Source organism: Leuresthes tenuis, unplaced genomic scaffold (genome assembly GCF_036924035.1).
Source record: "Leuresthes tenuis unplaced genomic scaffold, fLeuTen1.0.hap1 SCAF_24, whole genome shotgun sequence".
Classification (NCBI taxonomy): domain Eukaryota; kingdom Metazoa; phylum Chordata; class Actinopteri; order Atheriniformes; family Atherinopsidae; genus Leuresthes; species Leuresthes tenuis.
In genome coordinates, this window is record NW_027325378.1 from 8,547,429 (window position 1) to 8,567,426 (window position 19,998).

The window sequence follows — 19,998 nt, forward strand, 5'->3', positions numbered from 1 at the left end:
GGATGAGAAAGAAGAAAAGGCAGAAAATAAATTAGGAAAACTGGGGGAGGAAGAAGGTAAAGGCTGGAAAAAAGACAGAAGAGGAGGAAAAAATAAAGAGGGAAGGGATGCAAGAGTAGAGAAACTATTTTAAATGAGAAGGAAATAAAGGGATAAAGGGAAGGAAAGAAGAAGTCAAAGTAGAAGGACTAAAACTATAAAATAAAGACAGAGGAATGGGGGAAGTTAGAAATAAAAACGAATCGTAGAAAATAAAGAACAGGAAAAAGAGATGGAGATGAAATAAACAAGGAAAGGATGACAGAAAGACCAAGGAAAAAAGGAAATAAAGAGGGAAAAATGGAAGACAACAGAGGAAGGAAAGAGAGTAAAGGTAAAATAAAGGAAGACAAAGAGATATGATAACAAGAGGAAACGGAGCAAACAGAAGCTCAATATTTCAAATTCTTTATTTTGTATATTTGTTACAAGTTTTACAACATGCAGTGGGAAATTCTCCTGATTTCTGCAATAATTAAGGTAGTAAAGATTTAAGATAAACACTTATAAATATAAATAAATACATAGATATAAAATGTGTTTATGATAAAGTGCACATGAGATTATTGATGGGACACAGCTGTTTACGTATGATGTGTTTTGAGATGGCTATATCAGTGCAGACAGTGTGGAGATTAAAGAACAAACGTAGCAGTGTCCAGTGGTCTGACAAGAGGACAGAAAGTGGGAGAAGTAAGAGAAGAAAAAGCAGTTTGTGTTTGTTTCATCGTGCAGGTTGAGTCCGGAGATCTTCCTGAAGAGGCCGGTGGTTGAAGGAAACCGATGGCGTCTCGACTGCATCCTGAAGCGCAAAGCGGTGAGCTGGAAACACTGCACATGGTTTTCAGATTGAGCAGAGATTCACTTTCTGCATGAGACTTATATCTCTTCATACAGACTGAGATGACCAGCTCATCCACAGTTCACACAATGAATATGTCGAGTTTCTGTTTGTATAATTTGAGCATAAATGGAAACGTTAAAAACAGTAATTTCCTCTGGATGTCCTCTTGATACAAGAAGAGACCATCCAACATTTATACAGAACATTTCTAAATGTGTTTCTTCTCAAAAATGATAAAGAATCTGAACAAAGTCAGTTTTCTTTTCATTAAAAAAGTACATACTTTTGAAGTATTTTCCCATCATATAATCCTGCTTCCATGGTGCACATCTGCAATCTTTAGCAAACTGTAAAATTTCTTGACTCTTCGGGTATTAAAGTGATTTTTCTTTTGCAGCAACAAGGTGTGCGGATCTTTGTGATGCTCTACAAGGAGGTGGAGTTGGCTCTGGGTATCAACTCAGGATACAGCAAGAGAACGCTGCTGCAGCTTCATTCCAACATCAAGGTGTGGAAGGTTTGCTTCACGGTGACCACGCTGTACACACCTTTTGCCCCATCTGAATTGCTACATTAATGTTTATCAGGTGATGCGCCACCCAGACCACGTCTCCTCTGCTGTCTATCTGTGGGCACATCATGAGAAGATCATAGTCATCGACCAATCGGTGGCCTTTGTGGGTGGGATAGACCTTGCGTACGGACGCTGGGATGACAAGGAACACCGTCTGACGGACATCGGGAGTGTGACGCTTTCTCACATGGAGCAGGTTTCATTCACATCATCTAATTTTGATTTGATCTGACCTCTTCTCAAGATTCAGAAACCTTGTAAAATCCTCCCAAAATCTGAATCCAGTCCTTATAGAATCTAGTTTTACAACATGCAGTGGGAAATTCTCCTGATTTCTGCAATAATTAAGGTAGTAAAGATTTAAGATAAACACTTATAAATATAAATAAATACATAGATATAAAATGTGTTTATGATAAAGTGCACATAAGATAGAGTTGTAACTCTAAGATACTCAATAAAACACCTCGTAATATGGACAAATTGAATTAAAAATTAGTAAAGCTGAGGCTGATTTCCTGGTTTTATGGTCCAGTTAGACTCAACAGGCCGAGACTGATTCTTTGCTCTTTGGCTCCGCCTTCACATGGCACACACAACAAATCTTTATCTGAGCTCTGAACGTGTGCAGCCAAAAACATGAAATTGTTGTCATGTTGAAGAGGCCACAAAAACGCCATCAAAAGCCCCCCAAAAAGCGACTGTAACGCAAAACTGTGTGGTGTGGGGCTGAAAATCTAACTTGTAAACTGCGGTATCTCAACTGTGCAATGTGCATAAAATTGTACTTCAAAACAACTCTGAAAGACATAGTTTTAAGGTTCATAATTTTCCCTAGTGTTACTTTAAGTTCAGGGTGCTACTGGTCAGAATGCAGCTTTATGATAAAGATACACCAAAAAATGTATGTTAAATGATTATTTACCCACCTTATATTCATTGTTTTTAGGCTGAAGCTTCTCGCACCAGTGTGGCGGCTCCTGCCAACGGCAGCGGTGGAGCTTCCCAGAACAACGGGAAGGGCATTTTCACGTTGACGGACTCTGTGGACCAGCCCAGGCTCAAGGGTCAGGGGAGGATGAAGAGGACCAGGTTCAGCATCAGGAGGCACCTGCAGAAACACGGGCTGGCCCACGCCGACAGTGACAGCGACCTGGAGGAGGAAGACAGTGAGTATGAGCTGACCTCTGCTGACATTCACATGTTGGTGTTTCATAACTTAAGGTTTCATCAACTTTTGGATCTGGGTGGGAAACCTGATGATGATGATGATGATGATGATGATGATGATGATGATAGCAGCATTTTTTATGGATGGGAGGAGGGGGATTCCCAATGATCCTCTCTACTGATTATAGCATTTACAGTTGCAGATAGGATATTACTTTTATATCCCAGTTTACATATCAGTTTATGTCCTCATGCAACTGTGAGCTTTGCCCTCCCACCTTTGGTCATTATTGTGTCCGTATCCAAAACACGAGCATTGCTCTGTTCTTCCCTTGACAGAAAAGTTAGTCTTCTATTTACCCACAGCCTTCCTGTTCTACACTGGACTCTGCCTGAGACGGTGTTTCCAGATATTGCAACAGAAACAAGCAGCACAGTGTATTTCAAAGCCTAAACTACACTGAAAGCAGGATGCAAATCATGTGACTGAGGTGTATGCATGTCAAAGACAAACATCAGCATACTCCACATAGCTTAATTTGGTTATTGTTCTCTCCAAATATGACTTTATCTGAGTTAAGATGATCAGAAAATGCTGTGTCTAATTCAGAGTTGGAGGCTGATATCAGAATATTGCTCCACAGTAGTTGCACTTAATATTTTTAAAGTAACATCTTTTAATTGGATTTTGTAATTAAAAAAAAAAGTATCTTCCAGTTGTCACTGCTGTTGTTTTATTGCAACAGGTGAGATGTTGTGGGAATAAACGTTCACATTTTCACTTAAAAATGTGAACTTAGAATATTTAAGGTGATTGTAAATCAGTTAATTAGAGGATTGTAAGATTTATAAAGCTAAAATGATAACCTCACCCAGTGTTCAACAGTTTGGCAGTTTTTCAGCTACTTGAGACCATGTGTGCATGATTTGAAACCAACATTTTTTAAAAACACATTTTCACTCCGATTGTAACTTTTATGTGTGTACATGTAAACTGTGGTTATAACGTGAGATTGTGTGCCGATATCTCCATGCTTTAGCGTTCGGGTTCAAAGCCCCGTTTTTAAGAATACCTGCTTTTGTGTCAACCTAGGAAGAACCTAAGTCAAGAATTCGAGGACAAGATATTGTAGTTCATGTAGTTTACAACCATTACAACATTAATGGAAGGAGATACTTCACACATGTTTCTTGAAACGGATGTGCAGATGGATGAATGGATCTTAGCAAGGCAGTCTAGACATTGCAAACCAACGTTTTTTTTCAAACCAGACAGTGTGTAGGAGGTTTTCCTACCACCTTAGTGTTTGTTACTTCGTGTCCAGCAGAAACAACCTTCATCCGTGTTTTCTGAACGCTCTGCTCAGGTTGGTCTGACAGCATCACCAGCCAACACATTCTGATCCCCAGCAGGTTGGCAGAGCTGAAGGCGGCTTCACCGCTCAGCCAGTGCCAGGCTGGTGAGTCGGGCTGCCATGTTGGATGTTTGGAGGTCACTCACCTCTGGTTTCCCAGAGTGCTTTGCTGTGGTTTTGATCTTCACACACTTACCTTTGTTTCTCTGTGTCAAACAAAGGTCAATCTGACTTGTCTCAGTGATTATCACTGATAAATGGATATTTCTTTGGATTTGCTGCCTTGATTTTACTTCACAAGAAAAACAGTTTCCCATCATTTTTACCCTCCATTGGGGTAAAAACTGTTGAAGTGACAGTTAGTCTTTTAAAAAAAAGCAAAATATAAAATTTCTGCTCCCAAAATATTTTGCTTTTCTCTGCCTTGAATTCTGAATAACTTACTTTTTTTCTGCATTCTGGACTATTGATTTAACAACAAGTAAATGTAATTTTGTAGCATTAAACAAGCATTTCTTATTCATAGTATAATGAGAAATCCATTTGTGAGTTAAGGTTTGCAAACACATCAAACAGACGTGGTTTAAGGTCTGACCGCACACTGCAGCCTGTAATCACCCTTTATTAACATATATATAAAAAACCTCATATTTCTCAGCAGGCACACACGCCCTTCATACAGTTAAACAAACACTGTAGGTTTTTTATTGACTGCAGGGCGCTGCTTTTTGTTTGCCAGGATAATCTCTGTTTATCCTGCTTCCATGACAGATGGAAGTGTGAGAGACAAACATGGATCAAATGCAGCCATGCATGCAAGCAGATAAAAGGCAACCTAACCATTATTTTTTCTATCCTTACTGTGTGTTTTAGACATGTAAGTTTTATTCTATAAAATGCACGTCAGTCCAAACAGGTGAGTGAAATGACCGTAGCGAAACAATGTGAGTCTGCATGTGTTTGCTCTGCTTGTATCTTTGGTTTATGTGCCGTCTTAAAAAGTGCTGTTGAAGCATTTTGCAAACACCAGTCTGTCATCATCAGGGTCAGTATGTTGCTTCTGGTCAACTACTAACCAGAATTGACTGCGGTGTCCTCTTGTTGGTGTTGTTCCAATACAATCAAATTCAGTGTCAGATATTATGCAACAATTTCAGTTGAAGGAGAAGTTATTTTCCGAAATGTCACTAAATTTATATGAAACATTTTTGTTAATGTTGCCACCATTAAATCTTTTTTTAAATTACTTTTTTCATTGCTCCTAGAAACCTTTTGGTAAGTGTGATTTAAAAGATTTTGTTGTGTTATTGCACAAAAAGAGTGGAAGCTACAATATTGGTCTGTTTCACAATGCTTTCTCACCTCCTTACCCATCCGTTTGTTCTGCGAAGTCTTGTGAGACTAATACCACATAAGCTAAAAAGTCTTTACAACATTTCAAAGGGGTTCAGTGGAAGACAGATAGATTTATTTTCATGGTTTTTGAGGATGTTTCACTTCCCGTCAAAGAGGAATTTTCAGTTCTGTACTGAAAGAAGTTAATCATGACCCAAATGACTAAATATCTACAGATATCCTTAAATCATTCCACAGGGATGCCTAACTTATGTAGATATGCCCAAGTTATCTGACTTGGGTTCTTCCTTTTCAGTTATGATTAAGCTCCAGTTTACAGACTTTTAGATAACATTTAGATGCAGCCTAAACAAGGTATTCAATCAGGGGTTTGAATTGAATTAAATAGGGGTACAACCATCACAGAGTTGCTTATTCTATTGGTAATTACAAGTAATGGATACCCCCCCCCAAAAAAAACAAAAAACCAAAAAAAAAACAAATGGGGTAAATTAATTATTATAATATGTAATGATCAAAAAGGGGGGAAAAAAGTAAACCTGTGAGGTAAAAGTGCAGACAAAGGACTACAACTCTTGAAGTAGAAGGATTAGATTTGACATAAACAGTTTGAAATTATTAGTGTTAGTATTTAAATACTTAGTGACATTAGTAATATGAATAAACAGTAAAATTGTCACTTAAAAGTAAGTCTCACAGCCCAGATTGAGTTGTAACTTTTTGTTCATATCATGTATTATCAGACAAGAGTACAGAGAGTTGAATTAGTCTTTAAACACAATGACTTTTTTCAAGTAGTGGCTAAAAGTAGCAGATTAATGGTTGAAATACTAAGAAGTGATCAATGAATAATGAATGAATCAATTAATAGTAGAAAGCTTAATATGAGTGCTAATAGTAAATGTTAAACTGTTTGTAGTCCATTTTTAAAGGAGTACAAAAGGTTTGTTGCCATTTTTTAATGTTTGATGACAAATAAGTGGAAATATTCATGTGTATTTTAGAAAGTGGCTCTATGCGAAGTCTACATACAGGAGTCGGAGAGCTTTTTGGAAACACGCGGTTCTGGCACGGGAAAGACTACTGCAACTTTGTGCACAAGGACTGGATTCAGCTCGACAAACCTTTCGACGGTAAGCACACCTCTGAGGTATCTGTGATGACAACGGAGAATTTTCTTTTGCCCCAGTCCTTCTAATGATCCAGTTTCTGCTGTTTTAGATTTCATAGACAGACACACAACTCCTAGAATGCCCTGGCATGACATTGCCTCAGTGGTTCATGGGAAGGCGGCTCGAGACGTAGCCAGACACTTCATCCAGCGGTGGAATTTCACCAAGGTATGACGTGTTGCTGTTTTAGTTTTGTTTAGAGACAAAAGAAGACAAACCCAGCTTTAGTTGTTTCATGGGATTTTGCTCTATAAAACGATAAATGGCACAAGTTAAATTAACTTTCAGTATTTGTGACACTGCATTGATTTAAGTGTATAACTGAGATATATAATAGAGCATCATCTGCATAGTGATGGCAGGATTTTTCTTTATGACTCTTCTGCATCAACTATCAAAAGAAAATTCTTGTTCAGAGTTATCAGGAGTCGCTCACAAGTCAAGTGATGAGCTTTTTTTATTGGAACAATTGAATTTGATCATTTTTATATCCAGAAACCTTAGATACATGCAACACTTGGTTTAAAAAGTGTTTAAATCCTTTGCTGCCCGACATAGGCTGTAAACTCTTTGGTCTTCTCTGTGCTGCCGTGTCCATCACTGTTTTAACACTTCCACTCGGTCTGTCCACCAGCTTGTGAAGCCAAAGTATCGCAGACTGTCGTACCCACATCTGCTGCCCAAGTCTCACACCACCGCTGGAGAGCAGCGATACCAGGTTCCCAACTGCATCAACGCAAAAGTACAGGTCGGTTCACATTTTCTGATTTAGTTTTCTAATGATGAAGTTGTTTGTCAAGATTATGTGTAATTATTTAAATTTAGTTTAATTTCAAATAAACTGGTCTGTCTGTGTGTCCTCTTAGGTTATTGCTAGATTTGTGAAATTTAACTTACTGGTATTGTTTCTAGCTATGACTATATAAGGTTTTCTATATCAGATCACTCTGTTATATTTACATAATCAACACAGCTTGTTAATCGTTTTGAATATCACAATGATTGACGATACACAACAGCCCTAGTGAATGTATATTAACTGCCTCTACAATGAATAATACATAGAATATACACATCTGTTATGGGTCTGTCTCTGCATCCTGGCTTCTATTGTAAATTATTTTTATTATTCCTGTTTAATGCTTATGAGTTTCTATGTAAACATCACTCAACCATGGCTGAGTTCTCCACTAGATTTATGAACAGAAATTAATTATTTAATCTCCATTAAATCTTTTGAGATTTGTATTTGCATTATGTCACCTTTAGTTATGGTTAATATGTAACTTCTGTCATATTTGAATGTAAGATAGATGCCAACATTAACTAAATTTCTATCTAAATATAGAAGAATAAAATATGTACTTCTTCTCAAAGGCTGTTAATTCATCCCTCTGTCATTTAGACCTCTCCATGTACAAGTATTCTTGACCAGTATGTAAATTGTTTGATTTGTCCCTGTTTCTACCAGCTGATGGACTCTGAATAAGCTCAGGATGTGCTGTCTTTATAGTTTTTATCCATTTACAAGTCTTTCATGAATGCTTACAAGTTGTCCTAAGTGCTGTTGTGGAGCTTTTTACTGAACCTGGGTGTTGAAAGTCCTCTTTCCTTGACTCTGTGATCACATTCTTAATGTTTGACTCTCAGAAACCTGGCAACATGTAACACTTACTACAGCCCTGCTTCACCAGAATGACTCCCTTTTTACTGCAAAAGTGGATTTTCAGATGAACATTTCTGTTAAAGGAGTTTCTTTTTTTTTTTTTTTCTTGGGTGTTTTTTGCATGAGAGTGTAGGTGACATGCTGACATATTTAAGAGTATGTAAAAGCTAAAACTGGAATGAATACATCTTTGTGAAGAGCTCTCTCTGAAAAGAAGCTGAGTGCATTGATGTGTTCCGGTCTCCGCCTTTCCTCAGATCCTTCGCTCAGCTTCAGACTGGTCCGCTGGCATCAAGTACCACGAGGAGTCCATCCACAACGCCTACGTCGACACCATCAAGAACAGCCAGCACTTCATTTACATAGAGGTATTTGTCTGTACAAATTTAAGCACAACAGGAATATTTTCCTGAAATCTTTTTGGTGACATGTGTCCTAAATGCACAGGACTGATGTGTAGCTCAGGAAGACTGGGGATGTGCACCTCCTTTGTCTGTTCATAAATTTGGGCCCTTTATTATCTAATTAAACATTTAGGTAGTGGAGAGAGCGCTGGTCGTGTGTTGTATTTCTACCGTAACCTCAATTGTTAAGATGTCTGATGGCAGATTTATTTGTTTTTGATATATATTATAAAGTCATGAAGCTGTGGTTTAGTCTGCCAGGCAGGAAAGAAAATGTTTAAGAGTCAGCAAATCCTCTCAAATTAGAGTCAAACTGTGAGTTAATACGTTTACTGGGACACAGAAAACATTATTATGTCTCTTCATATTCTGTGTATAGAAATCAATAAATAACTGAAAAATAGTTTAGACACTCAGTGAAGTCTTTGGATAGAAAAATACACATTTCAAGCTTTAGTTAAAAACTAAACAAGTTATAATATAACTAATAATATAACTGGGTAGCAGATTGAATTAACTTAATTTCCTCTGGTAAAAGGGAGTTTTTTCTTTTAAAGTGGTCTTGAGCAATAGTTCTCGGACATTGGCTGCTTTTTCACTCATTTTCAGTCCAGTCCTTGGACCTGACCATTTTCAGAGGAATCTGTTTGTTTATTAAGCCACTTAACTCTGACCTATGTGTCATTCAAGCATGAAAAAGGCTCCTAACTCAAGGGATGAACCAGTGTTGTGTCGACACATAACAGACAACTTAGCAAAGAAGCCATTTTAAATAGTATCTTTAGGCACTTTATTACCAGCAAAAAAATACCTTTTTGGAAGGGTTTGTAGCAACAGAGAGAAGCTCTGCTACAAAATAAATTTTAACTGAACTGAGATTTTACTGTACCAAAACAAATTGTTTTCAAAATAAATGACAATTACAACTTACACAATGTCCCAACTTCATTGGAATTGGAGTTTATACTTTGCTTACTTTTCCATGCAGTGTTGCTAGTTGCGTTCTCAAAAGTAAGAATCTATACAATGGCACACTGCAGTGGAAGTATAATAACAAAAAGGAGTCATTTTCTTCTGAAAGGAAGTAACAACAGTAGATTTTCATTTAATTAAATTCATCTTACATTAGAACCAAAACTGTGCACCAACTACAGACGTGAAGTACTTCTTCTTGGGAGTTGCTGTGAGAGCAGAATGTCGGAAGGTTGTTGCTCATTTATTGATGTGTGCATGTGTTTTTCTTTCAGAATCAGTTCTTCATCAGCTGTGCAGACAACAGACATGTTTTCAATAAGATAGGAGACACTATTGCAGAGCGCATCATCAGAGCGTACAGGTAAACGCACAAAGTTTTGGATTAATGTACGCACACATTAGAAATAAATGTGTGCCTGCTGTGTGTATTTTGGCTTAGACTGAAATCATTTCCCAGAAATACACTCGGGGTGTGTGTTGAACAGTTTGCTCTGCAGTAACTCTCTTCCTCTCTGATGTTTTGTTGTCGGGGAACATGAGCTTATCACATCCTGCAGAAAATACCCTGACACAAACCTGACCCGGTTTTTCCTCAAAGCTTCAGTGTATAGCAGTCAATGATAGCCTTTATAAATATTCTGTATGTCTTGGTTCTCAGTTTGGATGAAAGCTGACATGAAGGAAAATATTAAGTGTTGAAACAAATATCTCCTGCTGAAAGTGTTTAACTGAAGACCAAACCTCTTCAGACACAGCTCAGTGTGCAATTTTTTAAGCCAACTTCTCTTGTTCTTGCATTTGCATCTTTTGCTGTTTTCTTCTTTTACATTTGGTCATTAAACAGAGGCTTTTATCCAAAGTGACTTACAAGTGAGAAACAACATTCACATTTCAGTGCTGTAGAGAACCTGAACTACACACAATGTGCTAAATATTCAGTATTTCAATATATTTACATTACAGAGTACAAACAGATTAGGTACAGGAGTTAAGTTTTTAGTTAAGTGTTTTAAGGTATTAAAGTTGTTAGATGAGGTATTATCTGAAGAGATTAGTGTTGAAGAGATTCTTGAGGGCAGAGAGGGATGCCTCTGCTCAGACAGCATTTGGTAGCTTCTTTGACAATTGTGGAACCACAAATGAGAACAGTCTGGACTGAGACATAGTCTGGACTGTGCGTGGGTAGCGGTACCTAATCAGGTTCCTGAGAGGAATGCAGTGGTCCAAAAGGAGCATAAGTCTGTATGACCAAGTTTAAAAAGCTGCTGCAGACCCTGAGGTCTCTCTGTAGGCAACATCAGTGTCTTGAATTTGATTTAGGCTGCCATGGATAGTTAGTGGAGGTCAATGAGTAGTGAAGTGGCATGTGACCTTTTTGGTTAATAAAACACAAGATCCACTGTTGTGTAGAGGTTTCACTGTGCATGCTGGGAGACCTAAGACAACCATGGTCTGTACCAGGACAGACAGAATCAGGACACCTGATCATCAATCAGGACAGCCAGGTGTCTTTCAGCCTTAGTTGGAGAGTTAGTTAAAGTGGCAGATTTTATCTTGATATTGAATGGAATGGTGCGAGAAAAAAAAAAAAAACTGTATAAAAATGTATTTTAGTAAAACCAAAGCTGGACTTTTAAAATGCATGTAAACACACCAGTTTGACTGAAATCGTATGAAATCGAGCTGCTCATTCACATATTTTTCTGTTTTTTTTGTCAGACGGCTAAACACGTCAGAAACGGGGACTGAAAAATCGGCCCGTTAAGACTACACATCAACTCAGGGTCACTTAAAGCATCTCCAGACTGTCACTCTTTTATAACCGCAGCCTCATCTGACAAAATCCCTATTTAAGTGACTTAAAGACAACGTCTGAGCAGTGAATTCAGCTGTACTTACACATACCGTGATCTCCCACAGAGAAAGTTAGACGCAGCTGAATGTCTTAATGTATTTACTCTATTCCCCTGCTAAAGGACTGTGGCCCAGTTAAATGGCAGTCAAACTGTGACTGTACTGTATGAGACAAGCTGAGATTCATGCTGAAACTGTGGGGTGACCTGGTGGGAATGATGGGTATCATCTGCATACCAGTGATGCAAGAAGCGATGTTACAGGATGATCAGGGCCAAGAATATGTTGTATATTGCAAAAAGTAAGCGGTCCACACTTTGAAAGAACTCTCAGTGAAGTATTATTTGAGCCAAGACTTTGCCATGCCTGAAATATCCAACTCAGAGAGGACAAGTGGTGCAATGACATGATTTAAAGTGTCAAAAACAGTGAGACAGATTTAGTAAGATGACTGCAGAAGCTTTAGCTGCTTGTATTTTCGGTCTCCTTTACAGAATGTAGAGCTATCTCAGTGGTGGCTTCTCTCTTTTCTGTGGTCAAAAGCCTGAGATACCAGGAGTAGTCAATCATTTCCTTAAACCGTCAAAACCAAGAAGAAAACTGGAAAACAGACATTTTAAACACATTCAAAAAGAGAAATAAAGAATTTCAGGACAATTCATATGGTCAAGAGTTCAGAATTCTTTGGGTTGAATCAGTGTTCAGATGATTTGGTCCACACACAAAAGGTTTGTTCAGCTAAATCAGCCTGTAAATGTGTCTGTCTCTTTCTTGTTGTCAAATTAAGTTGGGATGGGGCTTGTTAACCTTTGCTATGCATGGGCTCTTTGTCTTGGCAGCACTGTAAGAACAGCAAAGCATTTATTTCACAAATATTCTCCTGAAATGATTAATCTTGTCTCTGTTTGTATGTTTGTAGGGAGGGTAAAAAGTACCGTGTGTACGTGGTGACGCCTCTGTTGCCAGGCTTTGAAGGGGACATCAACACTGGAGGAGGCAGCGCCATCCAGGCTGTCATGCACTTCAACTACAGGTGTGTGTTTGTAGCCATGTGATGAGAGAGCTTCCTCATGTCTACCTGCTGTCTGCCTATATCTGATGACTAAATCCTGGAAGGAGCCCTGACACATTAACTCTTGAACTGTGGCTGTGTATTCCTGTTTGAACTATCATTGTTTAGGCTGCATTCTTGAGTACACACTCCTGTTCACTTCTTGTACAAACATGCTGACACGAAAAGCCTTGTATTGTAAGGAATCAGGATCTGCTGCTCATCCTCCTCTGTCCGTTCATCCCTGCAGGACCATGAACAGAGGAGACCACTCCATCATTTCACAGCTTAAGAGAGAAAGTAAGTCAGAGCCAACAGCAACACACTCGGCAACTCCGCTGGTACAGTTTGTTTCTGAGCAGCTCTGGCTGCGCTGTTTCTATGAGCAATAGAAACTTGGAACGCTGCACCTCTGATCTTTAATTTGTTTCACAGCTATTTCAAAAGTGTGCTAACAAGAAAAGTGGTAATAAAGTACTGTGTATCAGTCTTCAGATGTTGTTCATTGTATGTTGCCAGGAAAGCAGGAAATTGATGTAAGGATTTATTGAAACATTTGCAGACATCAAATGAAATACAGTATATAAAGGAAAATCAAAGTCTGTACAATTCTATGGAGCTTTAAAGTGAATATTTGGTCTGAACACCTTTATTCTTCAACACAGCCTAAACCCTCTTAGACAAGCTTTCTGCCATTTCTTTAAGTAGTCTTCAGGAATAGTTCTCCAGGCTTCTAGAAGGACATCCCAAAGCTCTTCTTTGGGTGTTGGCTGCCTTTTACAGGGTACAAGGACTGGACAGAAAATTAGTGAAAAAGCAGCCAATGTCCAAAGAAAAACTTTGAAAGCCAGGAGAACCATTGCTCAAGACTACTTTGAAAGATTACAAGAAAGTCTGACTGCTTGGAAGTAAAATGTGAAGAAATGAGGGATGGATAGTTTCTGAAACACTAAACCACCTGCCAAAAGGAAAAATTGTGAGTGTAACATCTGCTCTTTGTTTCCAGTGGGAGACCAGTGGATGAACTACATCTCCATCGCTGGTCTGAGGACTCACACTGAACTGGAAGGGAAACTGGTCACTGAGCTCATCTACGTCCACAGCAAGATGCTCATCGCCGACGACAACACCGTCATTATCGGTAAACACTTCCTTCGTAACAGACCTTGGAATATGGACTGAAATATCTTTACTGATCATTTATTGTAGAGAAGTGACAAACAAGAGCAGAAGAGAATGACAGTTTCAGCCTTCAGCAAAGAGAATCTGGAACATTAAAGATTAAAGATGATTCAAGTTCAGAGTAAATGAGGAAAATTGCATCACTGAAGTGTGTCACTCAGCACTGGGAAGTCTGCTTCACTAGTTTTAACTTAAAATCAGTCAATGTTACACACTTCTGCTGGTTTGGGATTAATTGTCCACTTCTCTGAGCAAAACAACATAACAAACTCTTGTCTCCATAACTTTACAAGGAGCCATCACCTTTTGAATGTTATTCTCCCAGGGATAATATCTATGACTACATTCATACAGAATACAAATGATTTAACAAGGGAGAAGATATTGACTTTTCTTTTTCTTTTCAAATACTTTGTAGCCTACGGGGCATTTAAATATCTTCACCAGGAGCCTGAAAAAGCTCATTTTAGCCAAACATATCAGTAAACTGGTTGGAGAGGCAGGAAAATGGTCGACTGTGGCTCAGGAACTAGACAGATCACCTTCCTATTTAAAGCCAATTAAATTGTTTTACTTCTTATTTAGAATTGAATGAAGTGAAACAAGAATAAAGTAAATGAAAAGGCAGATATGGTCCCATCAAAGGCTTCACACACCTTCAGTCAATGTTGGCCTGGAGCTGTTTTAATCAGGTCAAGTATTGAGTTGAGTTCCCCACACCATTAGCATTTTGTTGAGGGAAAAAAGGGAAAAATTCAGAATGGTCAAAAGACAGGGAAGTTTATCAATAGGTTGAATAAAGTGAGAAAATTTTGGAGTGGTTTACAATGTTTGTTGAACAGTTTTGGTGATTAGACTGTGACAATGTCAAGAATGTAGTCCTGAATGATGGTAGGAGATGGAGGATGGAGCAGGATCCCACAGGTGATGAGGCGTTAATCCAGAGAGAAATATGGACAGAATTTATGTTTTTAACTTCCACCTAAGACTCGTCATAAGAAAACGCCAGGGCTGAATCCAAGTCAGTGTTAAAAGTGGCCCTGAACAAACTTTATAAGAAAAACTTAACTTGTCCTGCAGAGAACTGATGTGATTTTGGCAGCTGTTAAATAATGTGCTGTAGCACCACCTGGTGGTGGTTTTTATTTCCTGACACCTGCTTTGTTTGCTGTTTAACTGCAGGTTCTGCTAACATCAATGACCGCAGCATGCTGGGAAAGAGGGACAGCGAGGTGGCAGTGATCGTGGAGGACTCGGAAATGGTGACCTCTGTGATGGACGGGGAGGAGTACCAGGCGGGAAAATACGCCCTGGAGCTCCGCCTGGAGTGCTTCAAGTACTGATACTTTATTTAATTTAATTCATCTTACAAGAGTAGTTTGTGAGAAATGCACTGAAGAGACTTTTAGTGGAAAGCGGAATCAGATTAAAGTGAGCAGTAAGATTTTGTTTAAGTTACAGTGAAGGATATTTGATAGTCTTTAAATCATTCAAATGTTTGGTTGATTCTTTGCAGCTCTATTTTTTTTAAATTACTGACTCCTCCTTACCTCTGCCTTCCCGTCAGGATGATCCTTGGTGCTAATGCTGATCCCTCCATCGATGTTTCGGATCCCATCAGCGATCATTTCTACAAGGAGGTTTGGATGGCCACCTGCGCCCGAAACGCCTCCATCTACCAGAGGGTGAGTCTGATGTTACAGTTCCCAGATGGCATGAAAATTCAGCCTGAGTTTGGCTCTCACAGCTGGATTCCAGTTATCTATCTCGATACCACAGTTTAATTAATATAATTCACAGTAACCCTTTAACTCAAAGTGAACCTTCAATCTATTGAGGGAGTTTCAGTTTTTGTTTTTTACATATCACCAAATCCCCTGTTTTTGCCTTTAAAACTTAAATTTGAACTTAATTATTAAATTATGATATGTTATGACATTTTTTATGGACATTTTTCTTTAGTTTAAGCCACATAAACAGGCTTGACACCAGACCCTGTTTCCTTTCTCTGACCCGTTCAGATTTTCCGCTGTTTGCCATCCAGCGATGTCCGCACCATCCTGGAGCTGCAGGTCTACCTGGCCAAACCGGGGCTGGACAAAGAGGACCCGGCTCGTGCTCATGAGGAGCTCAAGAAGATCCGTGGCTTCCTGGTTCAGTTTCCTCTTCAGTTCCTGTATGAGGAGAACCTGCTTCCTCCCATCGGCTCCAAGGAGGCTATGGTGCCCATGGAGGTCTGGACCTGAGGCGCTGGTGGTCATAAAATACATTGACGCCATGTTGGAGATCCCTGAGCCTGAAAAAGCTTCGCATCGTTTGTTGTTGTGCGAAGAACTAATGTGGGAGTGTTTTAATATTTTACTGGTGAGGAAACGACTCATCAGCGACTCAGTTAGTTTCTCTTTTTCTTATGATTTGCAGCAACTTGTGTCTGCATGTTAACAGGAAGGTGTTTTTTTCCTCCTTAATTGAGCCTCCCAGGGGATGGTTCCTACTGAGATTAATCAGATGATGGTGCTTGAGCAGCTCAGATTCATGACAGTGTGAGTCATCGTCGAGAGGATTAGGTCCACACCAGCCAGAGATTCTGACAAAAAGAACAGACCTTAGTTAGCTGACTAACACCAGAAATATTTCTATGTTCACAGTTAAATTAGAAACCTCTGTTAATCCTAAATACAGTTAAACTCCCAGTATATTGACAGCAGGATGATTTGATGTGTGTGCAGCATCGTAGATCGTGCCAAAAACTAAGAACACTTTAGGATTGGCTTTTAGCTGCAAGTTTTGAGGAAGGTCAGCCTGCGAGGCCTTGCCCAGGGCTAAAAGATTGACACTACAGACAGCCAAGAAGTCGGTCCAGTTTCTGTAACCAATGGTTACTGGTTCTGTGATAGTTAACACTTACTGCTGTTATGGAATTGTTTACAGAGTCGCTAAAGAATGTTGCAAATATCTGCATGAAGAAACATTTAATGAAACATTAACACAACAATTTAAACATCTCCGTTATCGTCTAGTTAATGGAAAATTCTTTCAGTCAGATGTTGGGAAAAGTGGCGATTATTTATTATTATTAATTAATTTGAATATTAATGGTTCGTGTTCATATTTTTGTCACTAAACCTGGATCTGGAGTAATTGGTGTGGCTCCAAAATGTCAGATATTGTCCAATTAATAATAAAAAATTAACAGTAATGTTTGGCCAATTAAAGCAAGAAAATGTCTATTTACAAGAACTTGACTAGCAAAAATGTGCATTTTGCAACATTTCTCCTCAGTTTATCATCTTTAGAGAAGCTGGTGGTTATCTCTGTTAGGTGAACATAAGCAGTAATTACACCTAAAGGTATGTCACTTTATTTTTTTGCTGTAGAGTAAAATGTAAATACCGTATAATACACCCAGATGCTGTTTTACCTCCAGCATGGTGTCAGCTGTGATGTATTAGGAATGTTAAACCTCCACAGAGAGACAGCTTCTCATACCTGATGTGTATGCGCATGTTGTTGCAAACGGATGCGACATGTGTGCATGCAAACAGGAGAAGTCAATCAGCAGACGCAGCATTGAACTCAGTGCCTGGAAATCTGGATCTCACGTTTACAAGAAAGAAAAGGAGAAAGGAATGCATTTACTCTGTGATCTCAGCTTGTTCCTTTGTTCTCTAACAACACTATGCAACGAGAACACAGCTGATTTGGTTTGAAAAGACACTAAAAGGATGATTTAAAAAAAAGGATAAAACGAACATCTCTGTATCTCTCATATCTCTGTTTTCAATATTTTTGTCAGACAAAATCACAAGTGCCAAATTCTGTTGCCTGATGTTAGAACTATATATTAATTTACATTCATCGTGCTGTGGACTCTGTGCCACGCCTTAAATTACCTGTTTTCTGCTATAATCTGGTCTCTTTAGTTCCTGGTGGAGATTTAATTTGTACATCTGTGATTTATGAAAGATTTTCTGGAAGGAACAACAGTTATTTTTGGACTTTTCCCCCAAAATAACTCAATTTATACCTGAACAGATAATGATCTCACGTATTACAAGAAACCTCTGACTGCATGTAATAAGTTGTATTTTTTTTCTGTTAGACAGTTGGAGAAGTCTAATTTTCTCCAGGAAACTTTTAGGAAATATTAGGAAACTTATTATAAGCCTTTCCTGTTTTCTTTGACTGTGTTACCTTCAGATTTATGCATGATAAGTGGATTACTGTGCGGCATTTTTGTTCAGTGTCAGAAAGTGGAAACTTTTCAAAGCCAACTTTATATTAGAATATTTTTTCCAGTAAAGTGGCAGCTGCTTTTGAATTGTGAAGCTGTGGTGAGTTGTTCTAGGCTCTAAGGGGCAGCCGAACAAGCTGAAAACACAATTTCTTACATTTATTTAGTTTATAATGTTTCTCGGAAACCTGTCACCTGTTTACATGAACTGAAGACACACGTTTTCCTCTTCGTGTCATGTTTCTCTTCACCAAGAGTAATTTGCCCAATCAGGCATGCGACATAGAAATGTGGTAATCTGGAGCAGTACCTCAACATTTATGTTTGAAATTCAGTCAGTTACAACAACTACTTCAGAAATTGAATTACAACCACAAGCAACATAGCCTGGTTGATTCACTTCCAACCAGTGCTGGCATTCACTCATTATCACAACATCTATTTATCTAAATCACTCTCTTTTTTTTTTTAAATCTTTTTTTTATACATTTTTTATCTCCATCAGCTTCTGAGCAAAATGTCCGACACTTCAGCCGCTTGATGCTCCACTAGGTTCACCTGCTAGTTGCTGACTTTGTCTGTTGGTTTACCAGTTTACCAGTCAGAGGCAGTCGTATCCAGAGAAAAAGCTGGTTAAAGCCAGCGAACACTACCTGCTAAGCAGCAGCTAAAGATGCAAAAAAATCCCTTTGGATTGGAAACAGAATTAGAATTTGACTGAATTTAGACACAACATCTCTAGATTTACGTCTCCAGCAGACAAAAATAAACAGCTTTCTGCCTCACATATTTCAGTTTTTGTGTTAGTGGCTTGTTTCTGTTGCCCACTAGTGCCCCTACCAACAAAAAAAATAATAATAATCTGACGCCGCAGGTTAAAGGTATTTGTAATAATTTTGTGATTCAGAATTTATTTTTTTTTTATTTTTCAAATGCAGCATAAAAAATGTACCTGTGTCTTCCTCGTTGGTCTGTATGTTATCGGCATGATGCTGCAAATTTGACCCAAATACTTGTGGCTGACAGCATGACAGCAGTTCTGTAAACGTTCCAGATAAAAGACATGAATCCTGCTTGATGGAAGAGTTCCTTTAAAGCCATTATGATGCTTAACAGTGTGCCTGTCTGAGCCTGAAACTTTACAGTCAATATTTATGGAAAATGGGACCTTAAATGTACTTTTTATATACTTTCTACCTCCCTGTGTTTCTTCCTCTTGCTCCAGGGCTTCTCAGCAGATCGTGTTTTTAGTCTTAGCTTTGCGCATATTGACTTTAGTCTGTTTACATCTAAATTGGAAACCAAAAAGAGGAAAAGCTTAACTCGGTAAGCTCTGTCGAACCAAACATGCGGCTGCAACTCAGCTGCTTCCTCATGTTTTCTCAGATCTGGCCAGCAGAGGTTAAGAAACACTCATCTGTCTCGTCTTTTCTTTTTACAGCTTTACCTGCTGTATCTCTTGGAAAATGCACTATTTGCACAGACTACTTTTCTTGTGGTGACCCCTTAAAGATGATCTGCAGTACCACGTCTTGTGTGGCTTTGTGAAATGATGGAATAAATAAAAAAGGTGTTAGTGCCTTTAAAAAGGCTCAGATTTTCACTCTTTCTCTTCCTGATTGAAGTGTGTGTTTTTTGAATAGATGGGAAATTTGGCACTTTTTTAGCTTAGATGTTTTCCTTCAGCTGTAAAATCCCTTTTACCTCTGCAGATAAACTGTATTATATATCCTTAAAAAAGGATCAAAACTGGAGTAAATTATGAGACTTAGAGAGAAGTTAAATGCAGGTGTGTTGTTCTAGAGCCTAGGGGCCTCTTGGTCGGTCTCGTTAATCCATTAAAAGGCCTCAGGGTGTTAGACCAGGTGGTGGCTCATATGATGGGAGAAGGTCTTATTTGTAAAAATGCTTAAAGGAAGTTTATTAAAAAAACACAACAGACTGATCAAACCAAGTCTGGATTATTCTACAGAAAATACAGATTCTTTAAAACATTGTTTGTGATTACTGAAACCTAAACATCATCCTAAAGGTGCTGAAGATTAACCGAGTGGCTTTGTTCTGATATTTCAGTCACAGCTGATGTGGGAAGAAGTTGTGGTTAAGGTCAAGTCAAGGCACC

General features: G+C 38.6%; 1 protein-coding gene across 3 annotated transcripts in view; it reads left to right on the forward strand.

The window, feature by feature from the left end:
- pld1b (phospholipase D1b) overlaps positions 1-19,467 on the forward strand; it is a 47,342-nt gene extending 27,875 nt beyond the window's left edge. For 2 of the 3 annotated variants that reach the window (XM_072378395.1, XM_072378394.1), the window contains exons 12-26: positions 775-856; positions 1,281-1,391; positions 1,471-1,653; positions 2,407-2,626; positions 6,343-6,471; positions 6,560-6,678; positions 7,145-7,258; positions 8,434-8,544; positions 9,828-9,916; positions 12,329-12,442; positions 12,711-12,760; positions 13,467-13,601; positions 14,825-14,978; positions 15,210-15,327; positions 15,664-19,467. In XM_072378395.1, coding sequence (XP_072234496.1) covers positions 775-856; positions 1,281-1,391; positions 1,471-1,653; positions 2,407-2,626; positions 6,343-6,471; positions 6,560-6,678; positions 7,145-7,258; positions 8,434-8,544; positions 9,828-9,916; positions 12,329-12,442; positions 12,711-12,760; positions 13,467-13,601; positions 14,825-14,978; positions 15,210-15,327; positions 15,664-15,888 — 1,954 coding nt within the window. In that variant the 3' untranslated portion in view covers positions 15,889-19,467. Of the gene's footprint in view, positions 1-774; positions 857-1,280; positions 1,392-1,470; positions 1,654-2,406; positions 2,627-6,342; positions 6,472-6,559; positions 6,679-7,144; positions 7,259-8,433; positions 8,545-9,827; positions 9,917-12,328; positions 12,443-12,670; positions 12,761-13,466; positions 13,602-14,824; positions 14,979-15,209; positions 15,328-15,663 lie in introns of those variants that run through there. The other variant, XM_072378396.1, reaches the window with a different exon arrangement.
- Positions 19,468-19,998: the final 531 nt, after the last annotated feature.